Genomic DNA, 20,397 nt, shown 5'->3' on the forward strand with positions numbered 1-20,397 from the left:
CTCAATAACTAAAACTGCATATTAAATGCATATTAATGAAAAATAAAACATGATGTTCCTAAACTGCCATTTCCTTTTCAACTATAATAAATATTTTGTCTAATTTCAGTAAACATAATATATATATGTAATTTTATAATTTCATATAGAAACTCAAAAACATATATAATTATTTACTCTCTGAAATTAGCTGCGTTCTGGAATTACTGTCAGCATGTTATCATCCTTGCCTGACATTTGAGATAAACAAAAATGATATACTGACAATAAATTACGAAACACAGCTATTGTCTCTTGCATACAAGTGGTTTCGTTTTTTATAAAACGCGGCAACTAATTCAATTTCCTGTTTTTCCAGAAATACGTAACATAAAGTTTTTATTGCGCAGTATTGTATCCAACATACAGAATACAAAAGTCCTATGATTTCACAGCGCATAGACGAATGAGCGCCACTGTCATATTTGTCGAGAGGGCGTTCAACGTTCAAGAAGTGACGCAGAACGCAGAAACATAGAAACAGCTGTAGGCGTAACACGTGTTTGGCGTTCGGCTGGTCGTGCTGCGAAGGAATATTTCGCACATTTGCGCACGAGGAGTCTACGAGATGAGGGTCCACGACGATGCGGATTCCAAGTACAACGTGATGGAAAAGTCGTCCAAGATGGCCCTGAAGCGACCCAGCACTGTCGTGTTCCGCGAAAAATCCAACAAAGTGCAAAAAATGAATGAAAATAACACGTGCAACAGCTCTTCGAATGCAATAAAGAACAACGACAAATCAAACGTTAGTTTGCATCAACAGAGAAAATCATTGCCCGTCTATATACATCGTAAAAGGTAAGATTATCACGTTCCTTTTCTTTCATATGTGTCGATTTCTTTCACATGTGTTGATGGAAAACAATAATGTTCATCTCTGTATCATTACACGCGGTGTTGTATACAACAAGATATTTCAAAATGGAAGGATAAGGTTTTACAAGCGCTTATACATATGTATATACAGGATGTTTAAAAAAAAATGGAAGTTAATCGCTCGGGAAGTGATAAAAATAACCTAAAAATAAGAAAAAAAGTTTGTTATGAATGTAAATCCGGAAATGCGTTGATTTTGGAGTAACGTCATTTTTAATTTAAAATTTCAAATTGCTTTACTTTCGAATTTTTTTTTTAATTGAAAGAGGAGATGGTTTTTATAAGTTTCATAATATAATTAAATATATATATATACAATATATAAAGATAATAGAAAAAGAAAGAGAGAGAAAGAGTGAGAAGAGAAAATTTCGATACTATGTTCGATAAGGTAAATGCTCGCACGTGATCTGATAATTTTGCATAACGCAGATTAGTTTTATTGATTCGATCCATTAAAAGTTTAAGACCTAACTTTTAAAAAATTGTTAACTTTAAAAAACGTCGATCAAAATTCTGAAATTTTCAATTTTTAACGATAATATCAAATTTATAGTAATATATTGCGCACATGAAACAATTTATAATTCTATAAACAAAAAAAGAATAGCATTATAATTTATTTATTTGTATGAATATATTTTATTTTGAGAAAGCGATATTTAAATTATTTTTAGAGGAAACTACTATGTATATACAAGATATTTCGAAAGTAATTGTAAATTGATTGTTTGTGTGTGGGGGAGGTGATTATTGAAATTTCAAATTGCTTTGTTTTCGAATTTTTTTATCAAAAATGAAAGGAAAGATGTGGTGCAGCCTGAATACTGTTAAAAGCAGCTCACAACTTTTATTTGACTTCAATTATGTTATAATGTTATATTTAATTATGTTATAAAACTCATAAAAACCATCTCCTCTTTCAATTTTGATTTAAAAAAAAATCGAAAGCATATCAATTTTAAATTTTAATATAAAAATGATGTTACTCCAAAATCATGCATTTCCGGATCTACATTTATATAAACTTTTTTCTTGTTTTTGGATCCCTAATCACCTTTCGAGCGATTGATCTCCATTTTTTTAACATCCTGTATATCATTGTATTACATATGTATATTTATATATATATTTTTTTATTTTTTACACAATCTATTTACGTGAGCGTTGCTTAATTTATATTATAATGTGTATACATGTAACATATAAGGATATTAATTGTGTATCTGCAATAAAAATAAGTATTTTATTAATGGAGCACAAAACATACATTTTACGTGTATTATAGTGTATTCCAATATTATATACAATATTATTATTTACAATATCTTCTCCTTGTCCCCGAATCATTGTTCTCTTTTAAGAAGAACGATCGATATTTGTGGATTTCCAGATTATTGGAAGAGATACGCCGGCACAATACTCTAATTATAATAGGCGAGACCGGCAGCGGTAAGACCACGCAGATCCCGCAGTTGTTGCTCCAGGCTGGTATAGCCGGCACGTCCGGTTGCATCGGCATCACGCAACCACGCAGGATAGCGGCTGTCAGTATAGCGCGCCGGGTCGCTCAAGAGCAAGGAGTCAAGCCGGGAAAATTGGTTGGTTACTGCGTACGTTTCGAGGATTGCACCTCCTCGCAAACGAAGATCAAATATCTGACGGACGGCATGATGGTGCGAGAGGCGATGACCGATGAGATTCTGTCAGATTATTCGGTACATTATATATAATTAATTACTATATTGTATATAAGATAACATTATTAAAGGCGTAAATGTATATCCGGAACTGATAATAGATAACGAAACGAATTTGATCTTGATAAGTCTTTCAATAAGAGCTGAAATAATTTACTAATTGTTTATGAGATATTTTAGCGTTATTACATTTTATATCTATTAATATAATATATTTTTTTAATTTTCTCAAAAAATAGGAAATATTTAATAGTCAGTTTATTCTATCTAATATTTAATTTACTTAAAGATAAAATTTAAATGTTTTGATATTTTAATAAATGATAATGAAATTGAAGTTATTAATATTTTATTGATATTTAGAAGATGAACAACAATTTTCAATTAAATATTTATGAAGAAAAAATTAATACCAAATTTATTAAAGAATTTTTACATTTCTCAGCATTTTCATGCAATTTTCCTTCTGCTATATAATTATTCTGCTATGTAATTATTTATAATTTGTTTCATTATTATAGAACACACAATAAAGTTTATAAATTTACGACAGGTAGTGATACTCGACGAAGCTCACGAGCGATCTGTACAGACCGACGTTCTGTTCGGAGTGACGAGACGAGCACAAAATTTGCGAAAGTTGAAGAACCTACCGCCCTTGAAACTTCTGATTATGTCAGCCACGATGGATCCTAATAAATTCAAAGAGTACTTTCAAGCACCAGCGTTGTATCTGGAGGGCCGTCAACATCCCGTGAGAATTTTTCATGCAGTTTCCACACAGCAGGACTATGCATTTGCCGCACTAGTTACGGCGTTTCAAATTCATCGTCAGGAACCAGCAAAGTAAGTATTATACTTGTAATTTCAACATAGAATATGAAATGTGCTCACATTATGTAAAGTATATAAAAGTGAAGTATCTCTATGTTTTAGAATAAATTACAACTTTAATCTTGTAAAAACACACGAGAATACATAATTGTATAACAATATTACTAATATTATTTGGTCTTTGGTTTTTTTTATTTTCCAGTGAGGATATTCTGATTTTCCTGACTGGTCAAGAAGAAATTGAAACAGCCGCGGTAGCCGCTCGACGAGCGGCTAAACAATTGGATGGAGAGAAGTATCCGCCTCTAAAAGTTTTTCCCTTATACGCTGCGTTGCCTACTCACCAGCAGTTGGAAGCTTTCAAACCTTCGCCACAGGGAATGCGGAAATTAGTATTGGCGACAAACGTCGCAGAGACATCCGTCACGATTGGTGGTACGTATATATGCTTTATTTTTTTCATTTTATTATTTAAAATAAAACATGAAAAATAATAATAAATGTTTTTATTAATGCTGAATATTTTTTTTATAAATATCAAACAATATTTTAAAATTATAAAATATAAAGAAAATTTATTTTCAAAAATCTTACAAAGTATTTCGAACGATAATGGAAATCATATACTAAATTCTACGTTATAATAAATTATTATGCCTGCTTGAGCATTAATTACATAACGTTCGCGATTAAATTTATATTTAATTTATTGTTGTTTGAAATCTGATCTGAGAATTTAATAAGAAAATTAAACACAGGAATTCGCCATGTGATCGATACCGGTGTTGTCAAAGCACGAACTCATCATCCAATGACGGGATTAGACATGTTAAGAGTTGAAAAAATCTCACAAGCTCAAGCTTGGCAAAGGACGGGCAGAGCTGCTCGAGAATCGCCGGGTAAGTGCTACAGAGTTTACACCCGAGGAGATTTCGAGAAGATGAAGAACATGCCAGTGCCAGAAATTCAAAGATGCTCTCTCGCGGGAGTTGCTATTCAACTGCTCGCTATTGGTGTTGATATTACCACCTTCGATTTCATGGACAAACCGTCCAAGGAAGGCGTAGATGTGGCTGTGAAATGTTTAGAGAAGCTAGGTGCAGTTAAAGGTACGAATTCTTTTTATATTTATATATTTTTATTTGCAATAGAATATATTTAATACTGCAATAGAAGATATTTAAATATTATTTGTTAAAAAAAATAAGAGTTCTATTATTCTACTTACATTAGATATATACAAATAAAAAGATGCATAAGTTTCGTTTATATAAATTTCACAAAATGGTTGATTTTTTTATTTAGTACACGAAATAAGGTATAATGGAACATATTTTTCATATTAAAATTGAGTATAATGAGACATATTTTTCATATTAAAATTGAGTATAATGAGATATATTTTTTCATATTAAAATTGAGATAAAATATGAAAGAAAATTATTAATTAGCGATTGTTTATAAAATCTTTGTTCCATTATATTGAGCATGATGCAAATAATGGGAGTCATTTCGATTGAGACATTACAATAAAATTCTTATATCTTTTTTAAAAGGATCTCCACCGCAGCTGACTACACTCGGTCGTACGATGTCATTATTCCCGCTAGATCCTCGATTTACCAAAGTGATTCTCGCGTCGGTGGAACACAGGTGTCTGGAAGAAGCACTGACGGTTATTGCTTTACTATCGGGAGAATCGATTTTTATGGATCCACCTTCGAAGAGGGAACAAGCTCACAATGCACGCTCACGGTACGGCTCTTGCTTGTACAATTTATTTATTGCCTGAAGAAAAAATAAAATCAAGATGAAATCTTTATGACGTTTCCTTATAGAGAATACGTAATAAAATGCACTTTCTATTACGGTTCGCTAAATTGACTAAGTAAATCATTATTTAATGTTGTCGACTCATTGGGGATTTTCAGATTTGCTTCGCCTGAGGGAGATCACGTAACGCTGTTGAATGTGTTTCGAGCATACCGAAATGCTACACAGAAGAAAGTATGGTGCCACGAGAACTTTTTGCACCATCGGAATCTGGAGTACGCGTCGGAAGTAAGGCAACAGCTTGCGGCGTTGGCGGAACGTGCGAATTTGGAGAAGGCGAGCTGCGGAACGAATACGAAACAACTTCGAAAAGCTTTCCTCGAGGGACTTTACGAGAATCTCGCGGAGCTACGAAGGGATCAGACGTACGTCACGGTAAGTAAATGTTGCTCACAGTATTATTTCTATATTTTTCTTTAGTATATGTTCTTTAGTATTTCTCTATATTTTTCTTATTGTATGTGTGTTATCGTACCACAGTATTGCAATATTAACCCTTTTCCCTGTCCCTATCTCAGGATTTATTTTATTTATAATGCAATTTTATAATATTATATAAAAATCTATAAGTAAAATGGAATTTTTGGTAAGAGGTTAAGATTAGGCTATTAACCTTTATTTTTAATGATTCTATGCAGATATACTTAAAAGTGATTTTATTATGTGAGCAAATTTCTTTCATCATATTGATATATAGTTCTTAGGTGTTCAATTATTTTTTACCCTGAAACATTCTCTATAAATTTTAATCAACAATTAATTTGGATTGATCGTTCTTTCTTCTTTTACTGATATTTTATGCTCTGTATTTGTTTCTACTTTTTTGATTGGCAAAGATTTAAAAAAGGTATAGATATACGTCCAGGATCTGTATGCATGTACTACTACTGTGTGCATCAACTATATCAAGTCTCCATATTCCTCTTGTTGCCTCAAGTTTTTGCTTCCACGTTCCTCTTCATTAGCTTCTGTCTCGTATGTCTGTCTCGTTCGAGTTTTCTACAGCGACAAACAAGTAAAGAGACTCTCGCATAATTGTATTACGCATTCGACATAGGTGTACTCGAAGCAGCCGGTAACCATACATCCTTCTTCGACGTTGCACGGTACGAAGCTACCGTTGTTGCTGTTCACAGAGGTCGTAGCCACTGGAAAATGTTACCTTCGCGGTTTGTCTGTCATCGACCCGGCGTGGTTGACACAAAAGAACACCGGCCCTGGGAAACACGGCTGACGCAATTTTTTGTGCTACAACATTATTTATACAGAGCTTATTTTTGTTGACATGAGATAAAACGAAACAATTGAGGCCATCGGATAAATGTGTCGACGCAATGATTTTTGAGTAATCATATTGGTAGTTATGATACTATAGTTTTAAAGAAAAAAGAAAATTATTGCATTGTATTGTGTTTTATATATATATATATATATATGTATATATTTATCCACAAAGACCTCAATTGCTTCATTTTATCCTGAAATCATGTTGGCACTTTTGTTGAAGATACGCTATGTATAATCGAGAAGACTCACTTTTCTACTACTTATATATTTTAACGTAAAATAAGCATTGTTATTAAATTTAGTTAATAAAAATTTTAATTATTGTATGATGCATTGTACGTCGAGAAAACTTCAAGTCTGGAAATCTGGAAATTCCATCCCTGTCTTTTCGATTCACGCGATTTAACGCAGAGCGCAAATACTCTCTTGAGTAACAATACCCGTATAATTTACATAGAGGCGTAATTAAGTGAAGGTGCATCCGCTACATACAACGTATAAGTGCATCTTACTCTTGCCGTCCCATCCCCTTCTCGCCACGCCTCATACTCATCCTTCTTACTCTATATATATACATATATGTGTGTGTGTGTGTGTGTGTGTGTGCAATCTCTTGTTCTCAAAGTAGGAACCGTACGAGTTTAATAAGAGATTACGGCCGTTATGCTAAATTAACGAATATACATCGACGGTTCGGCAAGTTTGGTCAATTTTACGGTCTGTGGCTCTCGAACTTTACAACCCTATCCCTCTGGATCCTGCAAAGGCGAAGAAATCCTGCGAAGTGTTCTAGAGGACTTAACGAAGCCTGCATGCTTAATACTTGTTGATGGTATTACGAAGCGATTTAACCGCAAAACGAAGTTCCGCGCACACCCCTAGCAAAATTGCAGGTAAATTACCAGCGGACGTTACCAGAGAGACGGGAGAAGGGAAAAGGGTGTTATGTTCATAGCAGGGCACTAGCCCGACACCTACTACACTCTGTTCTGCGTTCTGTGTATTGGATAATTATGCTTCAGCGGGAGAGAATATTGAATTTGCAGCGCGTATAAGCTAATCGTCGGATACGCGAGAATGAAGAAAGCGCAGTTTAATGTGCAGTTTCGCAGCCGAGTTCGTTGCGATAAATTTCACATTAAGGAATTTTAGCATGCATTCTGAAATTTTCAATATACCTCGTTTTATTTTATTTGTCCGTCCATAAATTTTAGCAAAATTTTACGTGAAACAATTTCATTTTATATATATATATGCAAATTATATATATTATATAAAATATAAATTTTTTTGTAATATTTTTTTAATATTGCACATAAACGTGCGAAAATAAATCTAATGCTTTTATAAGCATCGGATACAAAGCTTGCAATACTGTGATTTGTGGAAATTTTGTAGATAAATTGCATTTTTCGTTATACTTTGCTTTAATAATCGCGATGTTAATCAATTATATTTTTATATTGAAAATACTCGCAATTTAAGATTTAATATGTTACAAAATATTGAAAATAAATAAAAATGTATAGGTACACGTGCGGATCAAGGAATATTTCAGTTTTTAAATATTACAGGATCTCTAATTTTTTTTACTTTTTCTTAGGTAGAAGTTTTCCATATGATTTGCATCTTTCTAAATCTCTCGAAAATGTACGTTTATATATTTATAATAATCTATAGCTATATATATATATATATATATATATATATATATATATATATATATATATATATATACATCCTCAAGCCTGGTTTAGCAGCGGCTGTATATTGGAATATATTTGTCGATACGGAGAAGATCCGATATAGGATTAAATCGTCACGGAGATGCTGGCATGGGAATCTCCATATCTCGTCGGATCGAATTATATCTCCTCTTTCTCGTTTTCTCTCCCTTCCTTCTTCTCTATCTATTTACAATAGACACGCAGACGGTTGTCTTCTTCCTTACAGGGAATATCATATTCGAAGATGTCGTGCAGGATGACGACAATTTGAGATTTCATAGCGTTTATCGCGTTTCTCGATATCCACTTTTATCCTTATTATGTAACATTAATAATTAATATTTCTGTTTTTAGATATATTTTTTGTTATAGTTGAAAAAGATAAGTACATAAAATTTATTCGATTATTATATAAGAGAAAATATCGTAGATTTCAATACTCGTCTGTTTATTATTTACAATTGGATAATCTACATACGACAAGTATATGCGAAAATGTTTTTAAAATACAAATAAAATGTAGCTTTAATCTAAAACTTTTGAAAAGCGCTTTGAAAGCGTGTTTCATTTATTTTGAGCGTGTCATAAAGCTCGTGTATATTATATTAAACTATATCTATATAATCTTACTTATATAATAGGCAAAAACGCATTATAAATTTTTCAGTTTGAAACAAATTATTATCCTGCCGTAATAATCGGGCACAATAGCGTTATGAAAGCGATCTGAGCCTCGCGAGAAACTCAAACTATTTTGCATGAAAATAATAGAAGCGCATCATGGAACATCGAATATAATCGTTATGAAAAGCGCGCTTCATTAAGCTTACATTTAGGTACGCGTACATTTAAGTCTGCTTATACAGACAAGCGGATTATAAATTTCACGATGCGCGAAAGATATTATTATGTAATTTCAAAATTTTTCAATTTTCTTTCGCGTGATAATAAAACAAATGTCCATTTTTGCGAGAAATAGCGTTAATCGTGCGAGAATAGGGAGATGGTCCGGGATAATCGTCGCCATGAAAAAGAAGGGGGCTAAAGAATGCTTCATCCCTGCCATCCAGCCGAGAAACCCCTTTTCACCTCTATGCAAAGAGAGGCATCGCAGACTCGTGTGGCGCGCGCACTATCCAGAGCATGATTAAGAATTAAATATTTATGAGAGAGAGAGAGAGAAGAGAGGCTATCTCTGTATGTCGACGGCTATATCGAGCTTTCTTCAGGACTTCACGTTGATAGGGCACTCCCGTTATGAATAGAGCGACGAGATACCTGATAAGCACGCTGAAAGCGGACGAAAATAGGCTTTCGTCTTGGCGCGAGTTTACTCTCTTTTGCCTCTTCCTATAACTCGCGGTGCAGTCTTCCCCCGTAATGCAAAGACGATCCTTTGTGGGGACGTTCAAGGAACACCTTAATAATGAATTTCTCTATGAATGACCCGACTGTGCCGTGTCATCGCACAATGTAAGTACGATGTCAGCTCGTAGAATGAACTGAATGCGGGCGGGAACAAACTCCAGCTACGTTTAATCAAACGTTCGCTCATACTGATCTTTCATAGATTCGCCAACGTATAACGTTGCAGAGGAAAAAAAAAATTGAAAAGAACGCATTTCTCGCGCGCGTGTATTTCGGTCATCTGCATAATTAATCGCTTTCATTTTACAGCGCATCGTCCAGGTCCTTTTATATCCGCGCTTTTCTTTACGACCGTCTTTACGTTGCTTCATGATTGACCTTTCTTCGCTTTTGTTTACAGTTCTTTAACCCTTCGACGAGCTTCCATATTTTACAAGAAAGAAAAATCTGAATTTAAAAATTTTTTAAATAATATATTTTGTATAAGTTTATCTCTTTTTTTACAGCAAATATATTTCTTTATTAAAGCATCATTTTAATATCATTGTTATTTTAATTAATTCTTGAACGAGTAATATATAAATAAAATTTGTTTCTCCATGCTATTCACGACATGTATTTAAAGTTTTTGTTTTTTAAAAAATTTTTTCACGACGCGTTTTGTTGACCGTTCTGTGACAACCTAACTAACTAAACATAACAATCTTTGTATTGATAGTGGCACGTCGATCGTAAAGAGAAGAGAGGACTTTGAGAGGAGAAAGACAACGACAGCAACAGGTGGCATCAAAAATTTATTCGTGATGGCTCTCCATCAGCAGGGGACATCTGTTTCTGGGGATCACTCGACCTTCTTAATTATGATTCCAGAATGTAATTAGCGCCGATACGACATCGCAGGTGTATCATTAAGGTAATGTAGACACATAAGATCTAAATGCGAGCAATTGATACATAAATGTTTCATCGCTAAAGAACGCTGCAAAAATATTAACGCGAGATAAAGCGTTATCCCCTGATCAGCTTCTTCGAAATCGCGAGAGTGCCTCTTTAATATCCGTAAAAAGTAACATGAGGCTAGGTGGAAAATCGAGGAATTATAAAACTGTATTAAACCGTAATATGGAAAAGTTTTATTGTTGATAAAAATAATTCGTTATTTTTATGTCTATGTTTTATATTCTGTTGTTGATCCGTGTAAAAAAAAAAAATTAAAAGTTACGCTCTGATAGAACGCGGTCTTCTTCCTCGCGTTGATTTTATACGCAATAATAAAAATGGAAAGATATATAGGAATATTTCAATAAATCATTGAATGAAAAATAGTGCGCTTTTTCCGTAGAATGAAAAAAATAAAAGTTTTACATTCTACCAACATACATACATTCTATATATTTTCAAGTAACAAAAAACTTTCAAACTTCTTCCTTCATAAAACCATTTGAACAACCCTTATAAAATATATAATGGAATTTTATACATATTTATATTATGTATATATATATTTTCATCTTTTTTCGCTTACTTCTCCAACATAATAAAATAACTTATACCGCAGCCTTTTCATTCAATGGTTCGATAATTAAAAAAAAATAACTTAAAACTTGTTCATTTTACGCATCGATCCACCTAATGATTTTGGTCCACAAGTACTCCTTTGTACATGTTAGGACCGCGTTTGATTCAACGACATTCATAATCTGTCGACCGACCTGAACGAATATTCCTAACGTCCTGAGAACAGCGATAATAACCGAACGCGGAGATAATTGACGACCTTGTAAAGCGGTTAATCTCGAATCCTGAGCGGATCCGCTTGTCGAGTTCTCGTAATTCTCTATAAATCGTCCGACGCGAGATAATGAAGGCACACCCCTCGCAGCTCGGATACGGTCGTCGTCCTGTCTCGATCCCTCCGGAACTGTCGGGATGACGGGGTGAGATATGCGATTTTCGTAAAGCATCATTTGTCGGCGCGATCGTTCGAGTCCCGACAAAAAGAACGGATGTTGTATCATTCCCGATGCCGTCGAAACATCTTCCCTCTCGACCCGTCTTTTTTCCACTCCCGGTTGCTGGTTGTAGCTCCGTTTTTTCGCGTCGCTTCCCCCAGCTATTTTTTCGCCTAGTCGCGATAGCGCCTCCCTTTTAAGAGCTTCTCTTCCGTTTTCTCGAGATTCAAGAGCAGGCGATCTCTTAGCGGCGCCGACTCTTCCTCCGCGAAGCAATAAAAGCGAATCGCGAGATAATTCCTCAGACTTCCGGCGGGACAGCCCTGAATTTATCGCCCTCGCCAGATCGCACGATGAATTTCCGACGGAATTCGTCAACTTTATGATACCCGTAGAATGCGCCTTGACCGCGCTTGTCCGCCGCAACTGCAAACGCGACAAGGAGCTTCCGTAGTTGTTCAAACGGATGCGGTCTCCTTCGGGATCTCTCTTCATTTCGCGACCTTCCTTCGGTGTCCAGAGATCCGATAACAACAGCTCGTTGACTCTTGACTTTCTTTCTCGTGTCTGCGGATGTTGTCGAAAGGGAAGTCGATGATCGCCGAGCGATCTTTCTCCGGAGAAGGCAAGTAAAAATAAATTTCGTAAGACGTAGGAGGTATCTTGAAAAGAATCGCGATGTTTCGTCGGATGCGAGTATAATACTTGACGAAGCGTATCCTTCTCGAGGTTGTCCGTCGATTCGAAACCGACTTTGTCATCCTCATCCGTGGGATTAAGTGGCGGATTAACACATCCGCCCGAGCACATCTCGCGAGATGAAAATTCATGACCGCGCAGATTCTCTCGTTGGTCGTGGAAAAGTTCCACAGGCACGATCGGGGATGCTTGTCGTCTGAAAAATTTTGCACGTGTGTCATTTTGCGGCTAAAGGAATTGAACTAATATCGATAATATCATATTTTCAGCTTAAAGTTGAAGCAAAAGGTAGAGTTTACACACACATACATGATAAAAATTAGATCAAATTTTCCACTCGACGAATCAGATTTGTTTAGAGAAATAAATATAATAATTTAAATAAAATAGGCTACGCACATCGTGTAAAATAATAGAAAAAAAATTTAATTGATTAATCTTTATCGCAGAATTTTATACTTGACATCAAAACAAGAAAAAAGGAGAATCGTAAAACATCTCGCGAGAAAAGAAAATATATTATTCTCACTTTTTCTGAATGTAAAAATCATTCATTCGCGTAATCCTCTTATTATTTCCATGAATTTCGCTACTTTCCTCATAATTCGGTATAATTGGTAAAGCTCCATTCATCCACCTCTCTTGAATCAATTTCACTTTTGAAACGATTCGCTGTTCGTCTGAATCGTTTCTGAATCTCGAAATAGCGAATCTCACTGTTGTATGCGATCGTTTTTCCCGCAAATGTTTTCCTTTCCGTTGTGTTTCTCTAAGCGATATCGTCGCATCGGCCATTGCATTTTGCGGAAATGGATTTTGCTGGCTTTTCGTCGTGTTGCGATCTCCTGTCGCGGTGGGCAACGATATGGATAGATTCGTCGACAATTCGTCGCTTATCTCGAGCAAATAGTCCGCCCAGCAGTAACCCAGAGCCACCTCTTCGTGGTACGTCTTGTATATTTTCCGCCAATATCGAAGGGTTTGTCGCAGCAGCGCAACGGGATCCATCCTCTGTCTGCCTTCCGTTGAGCCTGATATCAACGAAAGCAGCAGAGCGGAAAGTATCGGAATCGTGGGCGACATCGATTCGTGTCTCTTCGTGTTTCTTCCTGGAAAGGACAGAAATAGATACGAATGATCATCTTTTCGGACGTGCGTATAAATCGATCTTGTTTAGAATGGACAATTCAGAAAATACACCCCTTATTGTTCAGATGACCGAGAGAATTGATATAGTTGTTTATCATAACAATTGGTCCCTATATATGTACACGTAAAGGAAGAGTAAACATTAAGATATTCGGAGCAATATTATCTATAATTTGAAAAATTTACTCTAAATACGGAATTAATAATTTTTAATTGAAACAAATTCCCTCTTTCTCTTCATCAAGAATATTAAACATTTAAATTATAAAAGTAAATGAGATAAATCCTGTTTCATGAATGATGAAAGCAGAAACTCTAAAACTGGTTAATCTCACGAATTACAGGATTAAAAAGAATAATATATAAATATACCTGATATATGTTTTGTATTAAATTGCTATCACTGATGCTCACTGAAATTTTGAATAAAGAATATATCTTTTTGCGCCATGTGATATTCAAAATTGCTAGCGATAACGAGCAGCAGGCGGAAAGAAAAAATACGCGTCCTGTTGCATAACGAGTTGATGCACACGCAAAAAAAGGGGGAGGGAGAATGTAATCGGATTTGTTAAATTATGTAAAAATTTCACAAAAAAGGGATTCCACGTCGAATATATTCAGGACAGAGATTTTCCTCTTGTAACACTAAACGAGAGACTGACTGGTTTACACGACAGGAAACCTCGCTGTACCTGCTGTGGCAATTAGCCAAAAATGTATAAAGTGCATAACCTGCTCCCTCTCTCTCTCTCTCTTTCTCTCTCCCTTTCTCGTCTTCTCTTCTTCCATAGGTCATATCTTCCTCTTTTTTATCTCTTTCCTGTCGCACACGAAGTTAACGGGATTTTCTCATGGTATAAGCAAGGATGATAACGATTGCATTCCTAGCATCATTCCTCGAATGATGTTAATGTAGGTCATCTCGAGAGGAATTCAAGAATTATCGCCGGTATAGGACGACTTAAAGTTCACTTATCGGAAGAATAAACGGAGAGACAATCTGACGCATGTGCGCGAAAAGGAAGCGTCAAACTTTTCTATTCTCTTGAAGAAGCGAAAATAGGAACAGTTGAACGACTGTTGTGGCAAAGAGCGTAATGAGAGAAATAATAAAAAGAGATATTATTCTTGTGTGTACACACACGAATTAATTTTTTTTTATTACTAGAACAACACAAGCGCGCGCCATTCTTCGAATATATGTTAATAAGAATGATATTTAAAAAAAAATAATATAAAGTTTGTTTAAAACTCGATTAATATTTTTTCACAGAAATTAGCTGATTAAAGCGTTAATTTGCTAATTAAATTTCAAAATAAGAATATATGGTAAAAAATTAAAATAGTAATATGTTATAATACCTTAAACTCGAATAATATTTTATGACAGAAATCAGCTGATAACTTTCAAAAATATTAATCGAGTTTAAAGTATTATAATATTATCTAAAATATATTATTTTTTATATTATATTATTTGCTAATTAAATTTTAAAATAATATGTTAAATTGGAGTTGCCCGGACCCGAACCCGGGCCGCCGAGCCGAGCCGAGCTCCGAGCTCGCGCACGCCATTAATACGCTGCGACCCCCACCACTACGACTTGGCCATCGGCCATCTTGTCGCAACGTGTGACGTGTAGCGCGTAGCGCGTCCCGTAACTGGCAGTGCCAGTCCGGCAGTCCGACAGTATTGTTGTTGTTAGATGCATTTTCGGTTCGTTATTTATAATACCTTATTCTTGATTAATATTTTTTGACAGAAATCAGCTGATAACTGTCAAAAATATTATAACATTCTATTTAAAAAACATATTATTATTTCAATTTTTATAACATATTATTTTATAAATTAATTAGCAAATTAACGCTTTAATCAGCTGATTTCTGTCAAAAAATATTAATAAAGCGAAAATTTGCTAATTAAATTTTAAAATAATAATATGTTATTAAAATGATAAAATAGTAATATTTTTTTTTTTTTACTTGTTACAGGTAGCATTGCTGATAAGCTGCGCGCGAGTTTGACTGCGAAATTTTCGAGTGTCGAACGAACGGTGATTCGTGTGATTATAGTTTTCGCATATCGTTATTTCTCATTGCGCAATGTACGCGAAATATGCGTGCGATTCACGCGTCGCGTCGGGAGTGCCGTAAAGTCTCGGGCGATCGTAATTATTCGTGTTTCGCGAGTGTCGTGAGTGCTACCATGGACCAAAAGAGGAGGAAGAGGGTCGGGGAGGCAATCGGGCGACAGCGGAGCAACTGTGAGGTATGTAAAATACTTAAAAATATTTTGTTCTAAACTGCATTGAGATATTCGACCGTTTCCAGACTTTCAAAATACTGTACACACACATACACCCTCCCCACACATATATATATATATATATATATATATATATATATACACATACATAATTTGAATATTTTGTTTTCAGATCAAGGTGTGTGCTGTGTACTACAACTCCGCTATTGCACGTATCGGTGAGTGAGAACTTGTTTATTTTGATCGAGTTGAAAGTATTATAACATCGGTCAGTATTAAAACATTTTTTTTTTCTAAAAAAGGCATGTTAAGTTCATTCTCGCAAGTATATTGTTGCATCTTTTCCGCGATGCTTATTGACTATCTCGATTCGCATTGTGTGTTATATTCGTAGCATCGAGAGGCTGTCATCGCGAGGGTTAGTAGTTTAACAGTTTGTTCAAAATAAAATAAAATAAAATAATATGTTTCTCAAATAATATGTTATAATACTTTAAATTCGATTAATATTTTTGACAGAAATCAGCTGATTACTGCCAAAATATTAATCAAGTTTAAAGTATTATAATTAATTAAAGTATTATATTATTTAAAACATATTATTATTTTATTTTATTTTATTAACTGTCAAACTGCTAACCCTCGCGATGACAGTCTCTCGATGCTACGGATATAACGTACAACGCGAATCGAGACAGCTAATCAGCATCGCGGAAAAGCGGCGACAATACTTGTGCGAGAATCGACTTTGCATGCCTTTTTTAGAAAAGGATCACGGTTTAATTAATTGGAGGAGAATTTTGTAAACTTTGTCCCTGAGATTTCTGTTAAGTACTGTAACGACTCTTTGCAATAATTTGTTTTTTTTTTTGGTAGAAAGAAATTACTGATTTGCCTCAGAGAAATATATATTAGACATTAGTAAAAAAACTAGTATTTCTCATTTTATATATTTGATAAAAACATTTGCATCATAGAATAAAAAATAACAATGTTATAGTTTATACGTAATAAACTGTATGGTTACATTTTAAAGCTAAATCATTGTGTGAGCTTTAATAAGAGTGATTAATTCTTTTGCTTTAGTCGTAAACTTTGGCCAAGTAATGAATCGGATCTTACGTGTCAGCAATTTACTGTTTTATTTACTTTCTTGTTCGCTATGAACTAAAGGCATTCGTACATTTACCGTTAATTAACGGTGAGAGCTATTTTGCAGTCGTTTCTGTTTTGTACATTTTCTTCTTTTCCGCTTATAACTGAAATTACACACCGCGATTCCAGCTTTTTGCAATTCGATTGCAATTAATTAATTGAAATCCTTGAAATTGATAAATAGCAACATCATTTTAAGAGTTTTATTTATTGTCTATTTTTTGTAATCATCTTTTGTTTTGAAATGTTATTATCAAATTTTATTATTTTACACATTTTTTTCTTTTTTTCTTTTAGCAAAGCAACATTACTTTCAGACAGTTTTATGCATTTTTATTTATTTTCTACATTTTGTAATTCTCCTTCATTTTGAAATGTTATTACTAAGTTTTGACATATTTACAATTGTTTAAACACAAACGATTCCTTTGGGGAGTAAGAGAAAAACTAAATTATCGCGGTGTATTTTCTAATAATAAAAAAAAGAAAGATTTATAAAACTTCATAAATTTAAAGCAGAGGTCGAGTTGCGCGCGCGATAACTCGTCCGTGAGTGCGAAGGGGTTAAATTACACGTTTCTCATCCCGCGCACATCCCTTCTTTTTATTTCTTCTCACCGCGCCTTTTCCCACTTATTCTCGTCGCTCTTGGCTCTTCTTTTTTTCTCTTTCTCTGTTTCTTTCTTCGTTCTACTTTTTCCGATATATATACGTACGTAATAGATGATTGGGGGAAGAAAGCAGTACCGGATGATCCATATAACCGCACTCCTGGAAATCCTAGGATCCCCTTAACCCCTCGAAACAATGACGAGAAAGCGATAGCTGCTTCTCTCCATTTTCGACACCTACGCTACATATCTACTTATCTACCTACCTACCTACCTCTTCTGTGCTCTTCTTCTCTCATCCTCGTTTCTCCTTCCTGTCTCGTGACTTTCGTTTACTGCCTACCTACTTCCGTAACACTCCACTTTGTCTCGCGCTCGACAGTTACATCGACTCGTCCAGGATAAACCTGACCTGACCGGCAATTCTCGCTGGAGTAGTGCACAGATACTACAGGGTGGAGATGATGTTGGTTCAGGATGCTCTTGTGGAATGTCAATTGCGGGACGAGAACAGAATAATTGGAGCACTGGCTGTTTTTCGCGATGACCGAGTCATTTTTCCTCGGTTATTGTCGCGTTTAACTCTCTTTTTTTTATTACTGGAGCAAGCATTATACGAGCGATAATTGTGAATTGCCAACATGCATACGATATTGTTTAAATTTTAATCGATTTACATTTTAATTGATTTACATTTTATTATTTCTATAAATTGCCATGATCTCAATTTTTCCGAACGCGTATTACATTGTTTATAATTAAAAAGGGAGTTTAAAATGTGTAATCAAATATTTAATTTTTATATTTATTATCTGCGTGTGAAGATTAGTAGAATTAAATCACTTAAAAGTTTTGACCATAAATGTGTATAGTACAACGGTTCTTAATGCAGCAGAGAATATTAAGATTAAAGTTTTTACGTAGATCCTTTAATACCAAGGACGTACATAAATTAGCTCTTAAATTCCAAAACACCATGCGAATTTTAACTAAATGACAAGCAGCGAACCGAGAAGCTTCGTTCACGAAAGAGAGTAAAAAACGATGTTACGTGAGCGAAGTCGCTAAGCTGTTTTTTCTTACTCGTTACTTTCGTATCGTCGATCGCGTTTGCCTAAATTTTCCATTATATCTCCCCTAAAAAAAATTCACGATCACAGTAACACTTTTGATTATACGACGGGATGAGATCGAGATTTTTGATCATATCTTTTGGAGAGATCTGATAGCGCAATGTGTTTGAAAGACGCGATCATCGCTAAACGCGAAGCAGATTGGGAGCTGTGTGGCATTTCGTAAATCCGTGCTCAAGTTATTTCTAATAATGAAATCTTTCTCGCACCTCGCACCGTATCGACATTTTCTGACGACGTTCAAAAGCTCTGACAACCGGACGCTAATGAAAGTTTCTCAGACGATGAAATCGATGATAAACGAAAATCACTGGACGGTTTTTAATCTTCTCGAAACTTGTTTCTACCGGTTTTTGTGTCACGTATCAAAATGAAACCTTTACAAAATTTGTTACCTTTTCGCAACGTTAATAAAACTCAAAAATTTCTTTATATAATTTTTTCAAATTAATTCCAAAATATATTATTAAATAAATTGTAATGAAAAAAGAGTTAAAGATTAGATAAATGTTTTATATTTTTATAATATTAAATAATTAAAAATATAATATGCATACATTTTTTTTTAGAAAGAATTTTGATATTTGTTTAAAGTGCCGAGCGATTAAATTCAGCTGGTGCTAAACTCATTTGCATGTATCAACGCTTGATTTAAATATCTATGTGCGAAAGCTTGTCAAAACTTGTTATTTAACTATCCCAGCGGCTTTGCCAGATTATATATATATGTACATTGAGAGTCTACGCAATTTTCCATATTTCCAGATATATTTCCGGTTGTTATCCTTTATAGTGTAACTTCGTTACGATATTGCGGTGCACTCGGGGCTATTCGTTATGGCGAATGTCGGTTTCATTATTGTATTTCTCACGCCGTGGTTATCCTAAAACAGCTGTCACTCCCAGACGCTACAGAAATGATGACCATCGTACGACAGCCTAGGAGAGAGAGATAAGTTTTATCATGCGCTGATGATACTTCCTCTTCCTCGCGAATTGCTATTTGAAATATTCAACTGCTAACGAATATTACGATCGTAGTAATTATTACGTTTTACACATAGTTGGAGGGAGAAAAATTCTCTTCTCATATATAATAATGTCATTTATATTTTCCTGTTGCTTTGAATTAATGTCATATCTACACATTGGAAATTTATCGTTATATTCAGCATATATAGATAATTAACGATCGCGACGTAAAATATTTCATAATTTGAAAATTTACCAGAGAGAGAAAGAGAGGTACGGATATTTAACAATTATTTTAATAATGATTAGCTGCAAGCGTATACGCGCCGTAATTAACAGCGCGTTGTAAAATTTATCCCTTTATCCATTTTTCATGCTCTTGATGCTCTATTATATTATAACGCGACATATTTCTTTTTTTTTTATTATTTCTACGCGTATTAACATTAATATACGCGCGTTTACGCGAAACGCGTCGTCACGCGCGCATCGTCCGCGTAATATTTCACGTTTTATGTATCGGATTAACGTAGTATTGGATTAATACTGAGATTTACCGCGAACAACATACCGGGGCGGCGACGTGGTATATATTCGCGTTTTACAAAGTTTCGTGCGCGCGAATAGGCGCCACATCGCCTCATCGTAACAAGGATCCATTCTGAGGCCGTGCGTTTTAAGACTTTACTTTGTCCTGTCGTAGATAAAAGCCTGGGCGTCGAGCTGGGAATTCGATTCATTAATCTGGCCACCGCCGCAAAACGACCGCGAAATCGATCGAGAACGT

At 34.8% G+C, this 20,397-nt stretch overlaps 3 protein-coding genes across 3 annotated transcripts in view; 2 read left to right on the forward strand and 1 right to left on the reverse strand.

Moving 5' to 3' along the window:
* Window positions 1–466: 466 nt before the first annotated feature.
* Ath (ATP-dependent RNA helicase DHX33) lies at window positions 467–6,860 on the forward strand. The gene is made up of 8 exons (XM_083041353.1): window positions 467–840; window positions 2,312–2,636; window positions 3,172–3,464; window positions 3,655–3,887; window positions 4,211–4,561; window positions 5,009–5,207; window positions 5,384–5,660; window positions 6,343–6,860. The coding sequence occupies exons 1-8, from the start codon at window positions 608–610 to the stop codon at window positions 6,517–6,519; spliced, it is 2,088 nt and encodes a 695-aa protein (XP_082897479.1). The 5' UTR covers window positions 467–607; the 3' UTR covers window positions 6,520–6,860.
* A 3,574-nt stretch (window positions 6,861–10,434) lies between these two features.
* LOC145937886 (neuroligin-1) overlaps window positions 10,435–20,397 on the forward strand; it is a 40,408-nt gene continuing 30,445 nt past the window's right edge. The window contains exons 1-3 of the mRNA XM_083041293.1: window positions 10,435–10,580; window positions 15,466–15,742; window positions 15,912–15,957. The gene's annotated coding sequence lies outside the window, so the exon portion shown is untranslated. The remainder of the gene's footprint in view (window positions 10,581–15,465; window positions 15,743–15,911; window positions 15,958–20,397) is intronic.
* LOC145945297 (uncharacterized) lies at window positions 11,281–13,401 on the reverse strand. The gene is made up of 2 exons (XM_083054211.1): window positions 12,848–13,401; window positions 11,281–12,514 (listed from the first exon to the last, which is right to left on the reverse strand). The coding sequence occupies exons 1-2, from the start codon at window positions 13,399–13,401 to the stop codon at window positions 11,281–11,283; spliced, it is 1,788 nt and encodes a 595-aa protein (XP_082910337.1).

The sequence above is a fragment of the Prenolepis imparis genome, unplaced genomic scaffold (genome assembly GCF_030444845.1).
Source record: "Prenolepis imparis isolate NDT839.2.m4 unplaced genomic scaffold, iyPreImpa1.0 SCAF_1, whole genome shotgun sequence".
In the NCBI taxonomy this organism is placed as follows: domain Eukaryota; kingdom Metazoa; phylum Arthropoda; class Insecta; order Hymenoptera; family Formicidae; genus Prenolepis; species Prenolepis imparis.